Source organism: Monodelphis domestica, chromosome 5 (assembly GCF_027887165.1).
Source record: "Monodelphis domestica isolate mMonDom1 chromosome 5, mMonDom1.pri, whole genome shotgun sequence".
Taxonomy (NCBI): domain Eukaryota; kingdom Metazoa; phylum Chordata; class Mammalia; order Didelphimorphia; family Didelphidae; genus Monodelphis; species Monodelphis domestica.
In genome coordinates this window covers 251,956,044-251,972,936 of record NC_077231.1, presented here as the reverse complement: position 1 = coordinate 251,972,936, position 16,893 = coordinate 251,956,044, and the positions used below count along the sequence as shown (strand labels likewise).

The 16,893-nt window shown below is 37.8% G+C and overlaps 1 protein-coding gene across 8 annotated transcripts in view; it reads right to left on the bottom strand.

The window, feature by feature from the left end:
• Positions 1–16,893, bottom strand: part of NRP1 (neuropilin 1) — a 183,511-nt gene that overhangs the window by 87,571 nt on the left and 79,047 nt on the right. For all 8 annotated transcript variants that reach the window (XM_056800037.1, XM_007504762.3, XM_007504764.3 and 5 more), the window contains 2 exons: positions 8,537–8,764; positions 482–637 (listed from right to left, as the gene is read on the bottom strand). In XM_056800037.1, the coding sequence (XP_056656015.1) occupies positions 482–637; positions 8,537–8,764 (384 nt within the window). The remainder of the gene's footprint in view (positions 1–481; positions 638–8,536; positions 8,765–16,893) is intronic.

Genomic DNA, 16,893 nt, shown 5'->3' with positions numbered 1-16,893 from the left:
CATATGGTACCTTCACTATTTTTCCTACTGAATTAAATCCTAGCCTGTGTTCAGAGTGATTACAGCTTAGGTGGCTATGGTGAGTACACATGCATATTCATTCTTTCATTCCAGAATCAATGTTCATCCTTTCATGAACCACAGGCTATCACTCCTTCAAGGGCACAGGGCATCAGGACTGCCTATAATTCACTGGATCAAGGCACTGTGTTTTCATTTTCCAATTTTTCTCTATCATTTCCAGGCTCCACAATCATTTCTTTTTCCCTTTACCATTTTATTAGGAAAATTCACAAAGCCGTGTTCTCCTATTGATATTCAAAAACTTGATTTTTTCTTCTTTTTTTAAGGAGAAAAAGCAAACACCCAGCCCCCATTATTTATATAACATTTCTTTAATGTTTCATGTGGCAGCAGGTGTGTGGGAAGGCCTAACAGAGCATATTTTCCACTGGGCTTTAGAAGATGAATAAATACTGACCTTCTGAAACACTGCTCTGCAAGACACTGTAGTTCGCAGAGAATCCCTCTTTTGCTATTGCACTGTCAGTATAAAATGCTAGCGATAGAATGCCAGTTGAGGAACGAATGCGTCCCGGTGTCTTCTGTCCACAATAACGCCCGATATGAGGACCAACTAGAAAGAAAGGACAAAACAAAACAAAGAAGAGAATGTCAAAATGTCTTTTCTCTTGCAGCAGATGAGAGAAGAACAATTTGCAAAGATGAGTCCCAGCAGAACACAGAAGTGTTTTTCTAACCCAAATCATGCCTTCCCTAGTTAATTGGTTTGTAGTAAATATATTGGGCCAGGTTTGCAGGGAGGATTTAAAAGTGTGCTCCTAGGAGCAATGATGGGCAAAACTACATTCCCCAGTGAACAGGATTATTTTCAGAAGGAGAAATGAACTGTTTGGTTCAATTGCAAAGAATGAGACTTGGGCAGCCAAGTGGTACCTCAGCATTCATCTCAGTGCCCAAAGCTGGATGCACAACTTGCCATGGGAAGCATTGGGGAGATGCCTCAAGCTGTGCAATGATCATCAAACCCTCCTCCAATCTCATCCAATTATTCCCTCTGTCCTAACAAAGGAAAACTGAGAAAGTGTCCATATCTTTAGACTCCCAAGCAGCTTCAAGAGATTTGTTCCAAGCATGGGCAACCTCAGCTGCTCTCCTTGCTCTGTTCCTTAAGTGATCTTTTGTTTGGAAAAGCCTCAGTGTGTAAATGGTAATGCACCATTTACCCCTCAGTGGCCCATCTGGAGTCAAGTTAATATTTGCAACTGTTAACAACAGAGTTGAGACTGGAGACATCAGTAATTGAAACTGAATAACAAATGGATATTCATATTGAAAAGAATATTGTTTTCTCTAGGACTTCTTGAGAATGTTGCCTAAAACTACCTGCCGTCTGTGTTTGTTTCAGGCAAATCAAATGATCAAGAAATAATAGCAAACATGAATTTGATTGTATAGGCTGGGAGTAGGGGAAATATTGGGAGGTAGGGAAGAAACCACGCAAAAACTTACAGCGGTGGTCTGGGGAGAGTCAAATTGTTATTTAATTTAAGCCATCATCACCTATGTCTTGAAATTCTTTTGACCAGTTTTGGTAAATGGTAACTTTGACAATGTTGAAGAATTCTGGGCTTGGAAAGGTAATAATTTCTTTGGGATGGCCAATAGTGGCATTAAAAATGACTTTCCTGTTTCCATGTCAGAAACTAGGCTTTTTTTTTTAACCCTTACTTTCCCTCTTAGAATCAATACTGTGTATTGGTTCCAAGGCAGAAGAGCGGTAAGAGCTAGGCAATGAGGGTTTAGTGACTTTTCTAGTGTCACAGAGCTAGTAAGTATCTGAGGTCACATTTGAACCCAGGACTTCCCATCTCTAGACTTGGCTCTCAACCCACTGAGCCACCTGGCTGGTTGATCATGTCAGGAATTCTTTACTTGAGGTCCATAGACTATGAAGGGCTTCATGGATTCATGTCAAGGGGTTCATAATTTGAATGGAAAACATTAAATCTTAATTTCAATATAATTGGTTTTCTTTTTAATCCTAACTTTTTATTTTTATGTATTTAAAAACATTCTCTTGAGAAGCAAGCCATAGGCTTCACCAGACCCCCAAATAGGGATTTTATGACACAAAAAGAGGTTAAGAACTTTTGCTAGAGGCTTCTGTTGTATAACTAATGGAAATAGACCAATTGATTTTGGCTGAGATGGACAATCTTACATCACCCTTTTTTCTCCAGGAAGTCCACAGTTCCTTGTTGTATAATTCAGGTTTGTTGCTTTGCCCAGGGAAGCATAGAAAATAAGTATCCCTGGGGCAATGGATGCTGTAGGTTACCAAGCCTTTTCTATAAACTGAGCAGGCAAGAAGTCCAAAGATATTAGTTAGATTGAACTCAAGGCACAAAGGATGATACCATTCCTGATTGGCTGTCTCCATGGAGCTTGGTTACCAATACCTTTGTTTTTCTGCTGTTGCAGAACACATTAGCAGAACTTTACTACTTAAACCTGGGCCTATTCAGATAAGTTAGTTAGAAAAATGAAGAAAAACTGGGCTGAAATTGTCAAATAATGCATTGTATATATGGTGTGTACGTGTGTGTGTGTGTGTGTGTGTGTGTGTTTGAAGCCACCTGTAAAACTAAGTTGTAATCTGACCAAATTAAATTCTTCCTTTCTCCCCCCCATCCAGTTTGTGATTATAAGTTGATTAAATGGGAAGGCAAAAAATTAAGGAAAGATGTAATTTGCTTAAACAACTCAAAGGCAGTAAGTGTAGCGCAAAACCTGGAAAGGAGTGTTGCCCAATTAGATTTCTTAGTAGGAAGGAAAAGGCAATTCAGAAGAGGCAAGTCTAGATGTCTTTATGATACCCATTTTTGCGCAGCCTCCTGAAAACTAACCCCATCCAAACCATCCCAACCCTCACCCTGGCCATAAGTCTTTGTGACCCTACTACCTACTACCAGTTTTCTTTTATTCTGAATGATCCTATAGCTAACATAACCATATGGTGTAAGAGGGAAGAGAGCCAAACATAGAGTCAGGAAAGAGTTCAAATCTCAGTGTTTAAGCCTGAATAAGCCTTAGATTTTGGAAAGTCTGTATGGATGAGAGAAATAAAAACTAGTCTATCTACCTCATGGGTTTTATTTATGAGGAAAATACTTTATAAATAAATTGGCATTTTTACTTGAGGTCTGCAGACTTTTTTTAAGTTTGATAACTGAATTTCAATATATTGGTTTCTTTCGTAATCCTATGTATCTTATGTATTTAAAAATGGTATTCTGAGAAGAATTTTAAGGGTGTTACCAGATTGCCAAAAGGCTCCTTGACACAAAAAAGGGTAAAAAATGCTTTTTTATAAAACATAAAACAAACTCTACATGAATCCCTTCCTCTTCTTTCTCTACAGTATATCTATTAAACTTTTAATTATTAAACTTTTTCATGTCTAAAAATTAATTAAAATTTTTTAAACTTTTAATTTTTTAAAATTTCAATTGAATTCAACAAGCATTAATCAAATATCTATAATATGCCAGATGCTATACTATGCTGAGGATATCGAGTAAAACAAAAAAGACAAAAAGAAACAGTCTCTGATCTCAAGAAACTTACTAGCTCCAAACCTGTGACTTCATTTATGCAAGAGTTAGCATCTATGAGTCGTAGAGAGGTGTCTGTGAGCATTCAATTGGCTTGCCCCATGATCATACAGCTCACAAGAGACAGTTTTTGAAACCAGGACTTCTTGAAGTCCAGACTGTCCCTCTATCCACTACTCTACTCTGACACTGGTGCTTTTATTAGGCAGATATATAAACAGATCATGTATAAGTCAAGACATCATCCTGTGATGTCATCGGTCCTCTTTGAAATGAAAGATGAGCAACATATGAACGTGTTTTGCTCAGATCTTGACGTAGATTTTTCCAAGAAAACTGACAAAATAAGTATTAGTCATTATTTTGTCTAATTGATGAAATGGACGGCTTTCTTGTTTGGCCTTTTGTCCTTCATGGACTCCTTTCCTATTATTAAACATATTATTTCTCTATTCGGATAAATATCTATGGATGGTTCTACTCCTTTGTTCAATGGCTTCTGCTCACCATAATCACCGATTTTACCAAGAATTACAAGTGACAAAGGGAAGCTGTGGCCTTTTTATTAGGGCAATTTAGTCCCATCCCTTCCCCCCTTCCCCAACTCCCACTGTTATCCAGCTCCTTAGGGGAAAGGAACCTTTGAAATTGCAAACAGAAGAGAACTTTGTTTAATGCAGACTCATAATTTAGAGAGTCTCCATGACTCACTGGTTTATAATTTTTAAGACATGCTTGGTAAATTCTGCATTCTATCTTTTAGACTATTGCCCCTGGGTATCATAGTGCCACTCTCTTTAGTAGCCCTCAAGATATGGAAGTGAAAAGGCTTTTTTGAGTGTACTACAAAGAAGTATTGAATTTTCCTGTACAACAGTAAGACCTTAGCCTAGCAAACTAATGCAATATTGATCTGCTCTGGAGGTGGAGGGGAGGGAGCAGGGGGACTCTCAGCCTTCTTGTGTATGTGGCCAGTTGTATATTTGGATGCTCAGAGCTGTTGGATTTCTTTTTTTTTGCTCATCTCAACTTTTGCAATAGCAACAAATTAGCAATGTGTAGAATGATACCACTGTAAGTAATACTTTTTTGGTTGAGCATATGCTAAAAACAGTATAATTGCAATTGAAGAAAAAATAAATTGTATTCCCATCTTTGTGATAAAAGATATAAGTATAATGCAATTGTTCTTGGAAAATTGTGCATGCAACCAATGGAAAACTGGTAATGGGGGGGGGGGGAGTTATTAGATTAAGATGATAGAATCTTAGAAAAAAGCATATATCTCTGACTTTAATGATATCTAATACTGTTTATGATTATTTAAACCACTTTCTTTTTCCTCTTCCTCTTTCCATTTATTATATTCCTGCTTTACTTTTCTTCTATTGTACAAAATTTGGTTCATCTTTTAGAAAAATGATAATCAACCTTAATAAAGGACTTTGGATGAAGAAAATGCATATCTTTTAAAAGTATATGTCATTGGGGGCAGCTGGGTAGCTCAGTGGATTGAGAGCCAGTCCTAGAGACGGGAGGTCCTAGGTTCAAATCTGGCCTCAGACACTTCCCAGCTGTGTGACCTTGGGCAAGTCACTTGACCCCCATTGCCTAGCCCTTACCACTCTTCTGCCTTGGAGCCAATACACAGTATTGACTCCAAGACGGAAGGTAAGGGTTTTTATAAAAAAAAAAAAAAGTATATGTCATGTGTAATTTTCCATGCACTAATTAACATTCATTTTACTACAGGATTTCTGCAATATAAAGAGTACTTCAAGGAGTACCTAAAGGGCAAAGATCTAGGATTCATACTTTAATAGTTTCAGGAGTTTAGCTTTAATAACAAATTATATATAAATGAATTCTATTCTGAGCCAGAGTCCATTCTTAAAACGTTTGTAATCGCTGGAATGTAGATAACAACCAAAGATTAAAAAAAAAAACCCAACAACAACAGAGACTAATGGCTGACTTTATCCCCACTTATGTCAACAAGTGGAACTAAGCATTAATTTTTCGTTCCATAATTTGGTGCATGCACATGTGGTATCGACCAGAACAATTACCTATGGCTCGCAAACCATATGTAAACTTCCTGAAATTACTTCTGAGCCAATATTTGAGAATCTATAGCACTTGGGAAGAAGCAGTAGATAGAGATGAAGCATTCATCATGTGCATGCTTTGTTTTCTGAATTTTTAAGTAAACTGCTTTTCTTCAAAGCCAATGTAAATCAATGGGTCGCTTTCAATTACTTAGCCATTTAATTCAATGTTTATGATAAAATGCAACACAAAATCACTCAATGGCTAAAAGCCTTCAGTGCCTTCTGCTTGTTGTTTTTGGAAAGGATTTCAAAGATCCATTGCAATTTTACTGGCAGAGGAACTGTATGCTTTGAAATGCTATGACAAAAATGTCTCTAGTGCCATCGAAAAGCCCAGGAGAATCTAGTCTCTCATTTGGGCCAGAAAATTAGCGAGACATTTTGTTGGAGCAGGCTAGACAAGGTCAGCTAAATATTAACAAATACGTAAACACATTTATCATATTCCACAAGCCAACTTACTCTGGGAATAAGTCAAACATGCTAGACTTTTAAAGCATGGGTGAATAGCAAGGCTGATAACTTGTATGGTTAATTGTTCCTCATTTCAACTCAGTGATTTTCTAGAACCAGAAAATTACTACTTTGAAAAACCCTTGACACTAATAACAATGTACTCCATTCTGAAAGTGTTCTAAATAAGTTGGTTGATTGGACCTTTTTTTTCACATGTCAGTTTAAATGAAAGTTCTAGAGGGGAAGGCTGAAAATTTGGGTTGTACGCAAATAAACCCATTATTAAATGTTCCAGCTATTGTTATAATGTTGTTATCACATTGTTATAAGACTGTTTTCCTAATTGATGGATTGAATGCTGGGTAGTCAGTCAGCCCACTGTTTTGGCAGTCTCATTACTTAATGAAGGAGTTTCAGTAAGATCATCATAACCCTATTTGTTTGATAAAAACCCTAAGGAAGGATTTAATGTTAACTCACCCATTTCATCTAATGACAATATAAGCTTTCACTAAATCTAATTTTCTCCTCAATTGTTTCTACATTAAGAAACTTCTCAAAGTCAAACAATAACCAACCTTAATATCAAGGGAAGGGGCATTCCTTTATTTGGCTATAGTTGCTACCTTTAAGTATGGCATCAGAAACAAGGATCTTAGATGATATGATTTCTAAGATCCCTACCAGTTAAAAAAAATAATTCCAGGATTCTTGGAAATAGTTGGTTGAGCATTACCTATTCTCTGATTCTTAAGAACCTTCAAGTTGCCCCATTTGGATTCATGACCTGTACCTTCTCCAGGGAAACACGGATGTCAAACCAGACTAAACAGACCACAATCAAAGCAGCTGAAACAAATTATTTGATATAATCTCCCTTGGCCAGAATTCGGGGGGGGGATGTATTTTAACCATTTATCTTCAAATTCCCAAAGATTAGAATTGAAAATGTTAATTTGGAAGATAAAGAAAATCACTGTATTTCATATTGGAGTATATGGCGACTCCATCAGAAGATAGGGTCAGGTGAGCTTGGCCCCTGCTAGACAGCAACTCCCTGATGCCCAGTTTGGAATGAAAAGGACACTAAAAATCAGAACTCATTCTTTCCTGGGATTGTTGAAAATTTATGGCTCTAAGTTTGGAAAATAATATCACTTTTAAAATGAGCATTTGTAGTTGGCTAGTCAAATGATAGTGTATGCATGTGTGTGTGCTTCTGTGCCTGTGTGTTTGTATAAATGTTTTTATGAATCCTGAAGTCCCAGGTATTTGTTTCAGGTTTGCTACAAACTCTTTTTGTGACCTTGAACAAAATACCTAACCTCTCTGGGCTTCCATTTCTTCCTTTGTACAATGAGGGGGTTGGTTCAATGGTCCTAAGCTTCCATCACTGTCTAAATTTGTGATTCTACAATGGATCTCTTTTTAAGATAACTCAAAAATGACAGATTGTATCTTATGACATTTGAAAAGAGAATCCTTGGGAAGTCAGTGATAAAAAGCAAGGTCTCATATACCTCTAAATATTTTAATAGCAAGTTTTATAATAGTAAAGAAATGGAAAGTAGATGCTTCTGGATTAAGAAATGGCTAAACTAATTGTGGTGCATAAACGTAATGGAATCTTATTGTGCTATGAGAACCCTGGGAAGATATATTAACCGATGCAAAATGAATTAAACAGAATAAGAAAAACAATCTATAATAGGAGTCAGCAAGGTCCAAAGCCAGCTGCCCCATATTTGTGCAGCCTGATCTAAGAATGGTTTTTACATTTTAAAATAATTTACTTTAAAATTTAAAAGCCATCCTTACCTTGGGCTAGAGAAACAAAATCCCATAGAAACTGTATGAAAAAAGGCAACAGGCTTTAGTTTGCTGACTCCTGATATACACAGAAACAATAATAAGGTAAATGAAAAAATGCCAGCAACAACAAAACAATTGAAACCAAATACTGTGAAATTATAATAATCAAGTTTGGCTCTGAAGAACAGATAGGAGTGGGCATAGCCTTCTGCTTCAGAGGCAAGTGATTATGGGTGAGGAACACTGAATACAATGTCACTTATACAAGTCAGGATATAATAACATTTTCAATATGTTGGTTAATTTTCTGGACTTTTTTCTCCCTCGTTTTTTATTCTTTGTTATAAGGAATTGCCTTTTGGAGGGAAAAGAAAGAAGTGATATATTAGGAAGCACAAATGATACCCCCCCCCCAATTTAAAATGTATTTCAAAAGTGAAAAAAATTAAAAGAAAAATAATCTATTGTCCTCTGTTCAGTTCCTCCCTTCTCTGGGATACTGCTTATTTTTGTTCTTACCATCAGGGAGTCCATCCCAGATTTCCAGTCGGTCATATCGACAGAACATCCCCCCTGGAGGATTAGAATCAGGTTCAAGATCAAAGCTTTCGAATTCCAAGATAATCTCTGACATCTTTGGTGCAAAGATAATGTAAGTGCATTCAAGGCTGTTGGGATACTTTTCAGGGAATCCAGGGGACTTTATCACTCCAGTAGATGAAGTATAGTTTCGGGAACATTCAGGACCTACACAGGCAAAAAAGGAAAAAAAATGAAGTCCTAAAAGGACAATAATCTATGAAAGAATCTACTACACTGATAGCTCACTGTGTTAATCACCGATTCACTCAGCCCTTTCCCATTATTGATAGGTATAAAAATCATTGTGTTCACCCCAGTTTTCCATTTGTGTGGATCAATTTGAAAACTTCTGCTGGCTTGGGAGAAAAAAAATGACAACTCTAAAATCATGTGGGAACAATGAATGAGTAAGCTGCAGAAATCTCGACAGAGCCCCAGAGAAATAATTATAGTCCCTTCAAGCTTAAATCTTTAAATCTTAAGGTTGACAGCCATTTATTGGTGAAATAGAACATTTACAAAAGCGGGTGAGTGAATTCAGTAGAGGGAGTGCTGGTTTCAGATTCCTACACCAGTGCCTGAGTAACTCTACCAGATGTGACCTCTGCCTCTTTGACAAACTAAATGTGAAAGGTAATTCGTACATGTACCCAGGGTGAGTGACTCATTCTGAGTGGTGTTGACACAGGTGTGCCAGTAAAGTGTTGCTGTTAGTGAAGGCATGATAAACTGTGATTACAGGCAATGTTGCTGGAAGTCACCTAATATCAATGTTGACATACTAACCTTCCCCAATGTATCAGTTCTAGTATTTTCTGCTATTCTAAAAATGGTTGTTTATGGTGGGAAAGCTGGTGATGAGGGGAAAAAAAAATACCTACAACCTTTAATTGGGCCTGACTGCTTAAACTACTCCAACTCTACAAATGGTGGTGGGTTTATATTTCAAGCATCGGTCAAGGGCAGTACCAGTCCAACCCCTTCATTTTATAGAGGAGGCAACTAAGGACCAAGAGAGGTTAAGCGATTTGTCCTAGGGCAGAAGGTCAGTGGTCGAGTTGGGATTTGAACTGAGGTCCTCAGTGCAAACACAAGAGCTCTTTCCACTGCAATGCATGGCCCTAATCAGGGTACTGCCACCATCTGATTCATTCATTTGTGCTCTAGATACAAAGAGGAAAGAGCTGCCTTAACTCTTGAAAAATACCTATCTAAATGGTCATGTGAGGAGGATATATGCTTTCCCCTCTGTTTTTCTTCCATTATGCACTTGAAAGGATTCATTTTAAGAATCCCCATGTGCATGCAACATGCCAGCACAACCTTAATATTAAAAGAACAAATTTTGGGGAGCTCAGCTCCACATTTCATTCAGCCTATGTCCCCAGGAGATGCCAGGATGGTCTTAATATCATGAGGACAAATTTTGGGGAGCTCAGCCCCACATTTCATTCAGCCTATGTACCCAGGAGATGCCAGGATGGTCTTACTATCATGAGGACAAATTTTGGGGAGCTCAGCTCCACATTTCATCTAGCCTATGTACCCAGGAGATGCCAGGATGGTCTTACTATCATGAGGACAAATTTTGGGGAGCTCAGCTCCACATTTCATCTAGCCTATGTACCCAGGAGATGCCAGGATGGTCTTACTATTATGAGGACAAATTTTGGGGAGCTCAGCTCCACATTTCATCTAGCCTATGTACCCAGGAGATGCCAGGATGGTCTTACTATCATGAGGACAAATTTTGGGGAGCTCAGCTCCACATTTCATCTAGCCTATGTACCCAGGAGATGCCAGGATGGTCTTACTATCATGAGGACAAATTTTGGGGAGCTCAGCTCCACATTTCATCTAGCCTATGTACCCAGGAGATGCCAGGATGGTCTTACTATCATGAGGACAAATTTTGGGGAGCTCAATCCAGCCTAAGTACTCAGGAGATGCCAGGATGGTCTTAATATCATGAGGACAAATTTTGGGGAGCTCAGCTCCACATTTCATCTAGCCTATGTACCCAGGAGATGCCAGGATGGTCTTACTATCATGAGGACAAATTTTGGGGAGCTCAGCTCCACATTTCATCTAGCCTATGTACCCAGAAGATGCCAGGATGGTCTTACTATCATGAGGACAAATTTTGGGGAGCTCAGCTCCACATTTCATCTAGCCTATGTACCCAGGAGATGCCAGGATGGTCTTACTATCATGAGGACAAATTTTGGGGAGCTCAATCCAGCCTAAGTACCCAGGAGATGCCAGGATGGTCTTAATATCATGAGGACAAATTTTGGGGAGCTCAGCTCCACATTTCATCTAGCCTATGTACCCAGGAGATGCCAGGATGGTCTTAATATCATGAGGACACATTTTGGGGAGCTCAATCCAGCCTATGTACCCAGGAGATGCTAGGATGGTCTTAATATCATGAGGACACATTTTGGGGAGCTCAGTTCCATATTTAATTTTCTAGAATAGAAAGACACAGAGATCTCTTCATGAATTCATCCTTGAGCAAGTCATGAAAACAGGTTCCTGGAATTAAATTCAATTAATATTTATTAAATGCCTACTATGTGTAAGACACAGTGCTAGCTGCTGGGGATACAAAGGCAAAAGGAAAACAGTCCTTGTTATCCTGGAACATACATTCTCTGAATGGGTGGAGATGTTTTTATAAATCAACAAGTTCAAAATATATACAAAGTCATTTCAAGAGGAAAAGAACATTAGGAATTGGAGGATTTGGGAAATGCTTTGGGTAGAAGGAAGTGTATCAAGAGAACTCTGAAAGAAGCTAGAGATTCTACATGGCAAAGGTAAATGGAAATACATTTCAGACAGGAGGAACAAATTGTGCAGGTGGGAGATAGAATGTTTTCTACTAGGAACAGCTAGCAGAAATCCTACTATTTTATAAATTCAACTTGGAAGGGCTCTTAGAGATCAATTAATCCTGAACCTCATTTTACAGATGAAAAGAACTAAAACCTTAGAATGCAGGTGCACCAGGAAGACCAGAATCTATGAATACTGAGGAGCATGAAGCTCTATCAATTGACATAGTACATTTAAAAAATCTATATGGCAAAGAAAAAATACCTGATGAAATTGTTTATTTCAAAATAAGATTATAGTTTGTTGTTCAATTGTTTTTCAGTTGAGTCCCATTCTTTGTGATCTTATTTGGGGTTTTCTTGGCAAAGATTCTGATTAGGTTTGCCATTTCCTTCTTCAGAACATTTTACAGATGAGGAAACTGAGGCAGACAGGGTTAAGTGACTTGCCCTTGGTCATACAGTTAGTACGTGACTGAGGCCAGATATGAACTCAGGATTATAAGTCTTCCTGACTCCAAACCTGGTGCTCTATCCACTGTGGCCCCACTTTTAATTATTAGCATCTAAAGTGCATTTGTATAGATAGAAAAATTTGTGGCATATTTTAGTAAAATTATTTTCAAAAACTGTATCAATTGATGTAGTTGAACTTGTATTTCTAGCTAAGGTTCACCTAGGTAATAAGTAATAGATCTCAGCTTTAAACCCAGGTCCTTTGGCTCAAATTTAATGTTTTAAAGGTAACATTTTTTTATAAAACATAATTTTTATAAAATATAATTTGACTGAAATATTCTTGACTATCCCTCAAAAAAGTTAACAAGAAATTGAAAAGTAACTTATTAGACATCAAGACAAATTAATTTTATTTTCATTTAATTCAATTAAACAAAGGTTCATAAAGCTCTTACTGCACACAAGACACTGTGCTAGATGTCATATAACATTACATATACATATGTATATATATAATAGAAAAATAAAATAGCAAAACTTTGGGTTTATGTGTGTATATAAAACCTCAGATGGTTATGATATAGACCCTGTTTTCAAGAGGCTTGAAAGCCAGTGTTGGGCAGTGGGCAAAAAATGATAGGTGCCAAGATTATTGTGACACAAGAGAGAGATTAGTATAAAAGAGAAGGTATAGGTAAATGCACATAAACTAGGGCAGCTAGGTGGCACATGGACAGACAGCCAGTTCTTAAGTCAGGAAGATTTGAGTTCAAATATGGTCTCAGACATTTAACTGTGTGACCCTGAACAAGTCACTTCATCCTGTTTGTTTCAGTTTCCTCATCTGGAAAGTAAGCTGTGTCTCTGCCAAGAAAACTCCAAATCCGACCCTAGAGTTGGATGTGACTGAACAACAAATGCACAAAAAACTTGAAGAGAAGACAGTTCACTTTCAGTTGAGGGAAAGAACTGAGGCCTCTGAGAGGGGCCTGGAAAGAAAGGAAAAATCTCATCAGATGAAGACAAGGAATGGGGAAGAATCCATTGCAAGGGATAATAGAAATAGGGGACAGAAAGCAATTCTATTTGTATTAGAGTACATGAGTGATTAAATTGAATTTAGTTGAAGAGTTTGAGGGTTTTTCTTTTTCCCCTATGCATATTATATTATTTTGGCTCAATTTCAGCCTATGAAATATTTGGAAATCTTTTAAAGGACTGATTCCCTTTCTTTCTTTCTTTCTTTCTTTCTTTCTTTCTTTCTTTCTTTCTTTCTTTCTTTCTTTCTTTCTTTCTTTCTTTCTTTCTTTCTTTCTTTCTTTCTTTCTTTCTCTCTTTCTTTTTCTCTCTCTCTTTCTTTCTTTCTTTCTTTCTTTCTTTCTTTTTCTTCCTTCCTTCCTCCCTCCCTCCCTCCCTCCCTCCCTCCCTCCCTCCCTTCCTTCCTTCCTTCCTTCCTTCCTTCCTTCCTTCCTTCCTTCCTTCCTTCCTTCCTTCCTTCCTTCCTTCCTTCCTTCCTTCCTTCCTTCATTCCTTCCTTCTTTTCTTTTTTTCTTTCATCTCTCTATCTTGTTCAGGTTGAAAAGTCAGTGGTCATTCATGGGTCATATCCTAATACTGTTTGGCATGGAAGCTATGACTGACTCTGTTTTTCCAATCTGGGCAGGTTTATGCCTCCGTCAGTAGCCTGGTGGTCCTTCCCTAGCACCATATTGGTGTTAGACTTAGTTCAGAAACTTGACTGGGGTTAGCCCCTCTGTAAGGAGAAATCTTGAACTTAAGTGACCCACGAACCATAACCTCCCTTGCATCAGGGACCACAGGTGTGCTCATTCTTTCCTTTATAAACAATTTTTTCCGGTTAGTTCTATTTCAAGAATCAGGAAAGAGACAAGATGGACGCTGATAGAGTAAATCTAACGAACTTGGGAAATTTAAAGGGGAAGGGAGGATATTCCTGTTTGGGACACACCAAAGTGGAGATGTCAGTGGGATTCAAATTTGTTTTGAATGTGGCTTGCAAACCAACTTTTTAAGTTACTCTGGTGGCCTCTTAGCCAAAAAGGAACTAGAAAAGTTTGAGTCATTAACACATAAAGGAAAAGCAAGGTGATAGCTTTTTAAAACTGTTTATTTGCAGGATGTAAAAACTCAGTAGAACAGCCCAAGCCAGTGTGGTTGGGTCCTCATGAGGCAAGGCAAAAGGAAAGAGTTATGTTCTAACAACCATTGCTAAGTAATAAAAGTAAAGGAAGCCTTATTCTCTCTCCAGCCCCTAAATTGCTCAGGTAATGGGGCTGAGGGAGTTAAAGACCACCTGACAGGAATAAAAGGCAGCATTGGCATAGCTGGTTTCAGTGTACTCCCTAGGCTGTTCTCCATTTTGTCAAGCTAGTTACCTTGTGAAGGTACACTGAGAATTGGTAGTACAAAAGAACTTCAATCCTGGCTCTGACACGTGGCAGCTGTGCAATCTTAAGTAATCACCTAATTAATTTCCTGAGCCTTAATTTTATCATCTGTATAATGGGGATAATAATGCAGTGGTACTTAAATCACAGAATTATTAGTGAAAAAAGTGAATTAGTTATATAAAAGGTAAAGCATTATGAGCACACTCGCTATTATTTACATTATAACCTTGATTCTAGATGTGGTAGAGTCATTCAGATTGGCATTCAGATTGGTTATTTCATTTTCATAGGTCTTGATTTCCATTTCTGTTGGATTAGATAATGCCTAAAATCCTTCCCAACTCTCTCAGATTCTGTGGTTCTCGGTTTTATTCATCATCTGACAAAACTAGTTTTGACACCTTTTTAAAAATGCAATAAATTTGTAAAGAGAGGCAGTTTGTTTTAAGAGATAGAGGACTAGCCTTGAAGTCTGTGAGAACTGGGTCCAGGTTGACTCTGACATATAACAACTGTGTGGCCATGTGTGGGCAAGTCACTCAACCATTCTGTGCTCTGGGGAGTTTCCTAAGAGCATAAGTTATGGAGGATGTACCCTTAGGCATCTATGGAAGGAATTTCTATAGACATGAAACCACAAATCTAAAACCAAAATAAAAAGGCTTCATAAAATAAATCAGACCAAAAAGATTACTGAAATAGATCTCTCTCTCTCTCTCTCTCTCTCTCTCTCTCTCTCTCTCTCTCTCTCTCTCTCTCTCTCTCTCTCTCCTCTGTGTGTGTGGGAGGGAGAGAAGGAGAGAGGCAGAGACAGAGAAATAGAGAGATAGAGAAGGGGAGGGAGAAGGGAGAGAGAGAAAGATAAAGAGAGAGACAGAGAATGAGAGAAGGGGGGAGAGAGAGAGAGAGAGAGAGAGAGAGAGAGAGAGAGAGAGAGAGAGAGAGAGAGAGAGAGAGAGAAAGAGAGAGAGAGAGAGAGAGAGAGAGAATATGAATGAAAGAAACAGAATTAGCAAGTATTCTGACACAGGACTAAAAAGGTTTTTCAGGCCAATAAACATTTTTGTAGACCCTTTGCTAGCCTGGATGTATATGGTGCACATGGAAGAATGCCATGTTTAGCTATTGTAGATACATAAGTAGAAATTTTATTTTTCTACATTCAAAATCTGCATGTGTCAACCCACAATTCTAACATTCCCACAAGACTCACTGTCTTGACACAGACTGTTCAGGTTACTGGTCAGGATGGATCTGATTGAAAAGTCTTTCCAAATCCACATTCCGACTGGGTAGAGGAGAGTGAGCATTAAACTATATGTTCAGGGATACCACGGGCAGAGGGCTGATGGCCCATTGGGCAGGGAAATATCTTGAGAAAAGCTATGTTAATGGTCCCCAGGAAAATGAAAGCGCATGATGGTACTGCCCCAGAAGTTACAGGCAACAAAATAGCTTGATTTTCTTAAGAACTAGAGTTTAATGCTTGTGAGTCTCAGGGCCAACATGTGAGTGACTAATTTCATAGTTGTATTACAATATAATTAAGATGATTCATGTGTATTGAATTAACAGAAGCAAAGTGTCTTCAATAATACAAATTTATACCATGAAGCTCTGATATCGTTTACTGCTGAAATAAAAATTTATGTAAGCATGTGTATGTGAAGATGCATTTCCTAGAATAGGCAATAAGGATTTACTAAGTGATGGCAGTGCAGAGAACACTTTACTTAGATACATAAGAAATAGAAGACACGAACCTTGTCTTTGGTCTAATTACTGTAATGCAATTTCCCTGATAGAATATAAACCCTTGAGGGCAGAGACTTTCATTTTTGTCATTGTTATCCCAGCACCCATCACAGTACATAACACATAATAGACATTTAATAAATATTTCTTGATTGATACATGTGACAATTTGAGATTATTAAGCAGTAATGTATCAATAAGTGTGTGTGTGTGGGAAGAATGGATACTAAACATGTGATTTTGGTTTATTGAACCATTTACTTCACTGAACATACTGCGAAGAAGCATGTTTAAAAAAGTAATAGTCAGGATATCATTAAACTGGGGAAGAAAAGTCATTCTGGGACTAGATTTTGGACATGATGGGTGAGACCTAAAAGGGAGTATTTTAGATGCAAAGGCATAAAGTTATTAATTGAGTTGTATTCTAGGGAAGGTGAGATTTCACTCTCTTCTAGAACATAGGGGTCATGGAGAGTTAAGATGTCTGTTTTAGCCAAAGATTTTCCATTATGGATTTTTTCTCCAACATTTATTCTCTATGATGTGAAACAAGGATTTACTGGCACATGAAGAGTCTTCAAAGATGAAGCTGCAAACATATAGGAGTCTGGTTGATAGTGTATTTTGAGTTATTAAAAGTAAGCTGACCACTTTAGATTTGAACTAGCAGGCAGTGGACATCCATTATAGATTTTGAAGTTGGAGAGCTACTTTATGATGGCCCTAAAAAGTTTAGCAAAGAATTTGGGAGTGGCTTAAGATGGGAAAGAAAGTCAGGATCTGGGTGCAACTATCAAATTATGAAGTAGATAACCTCTCGTTCCTT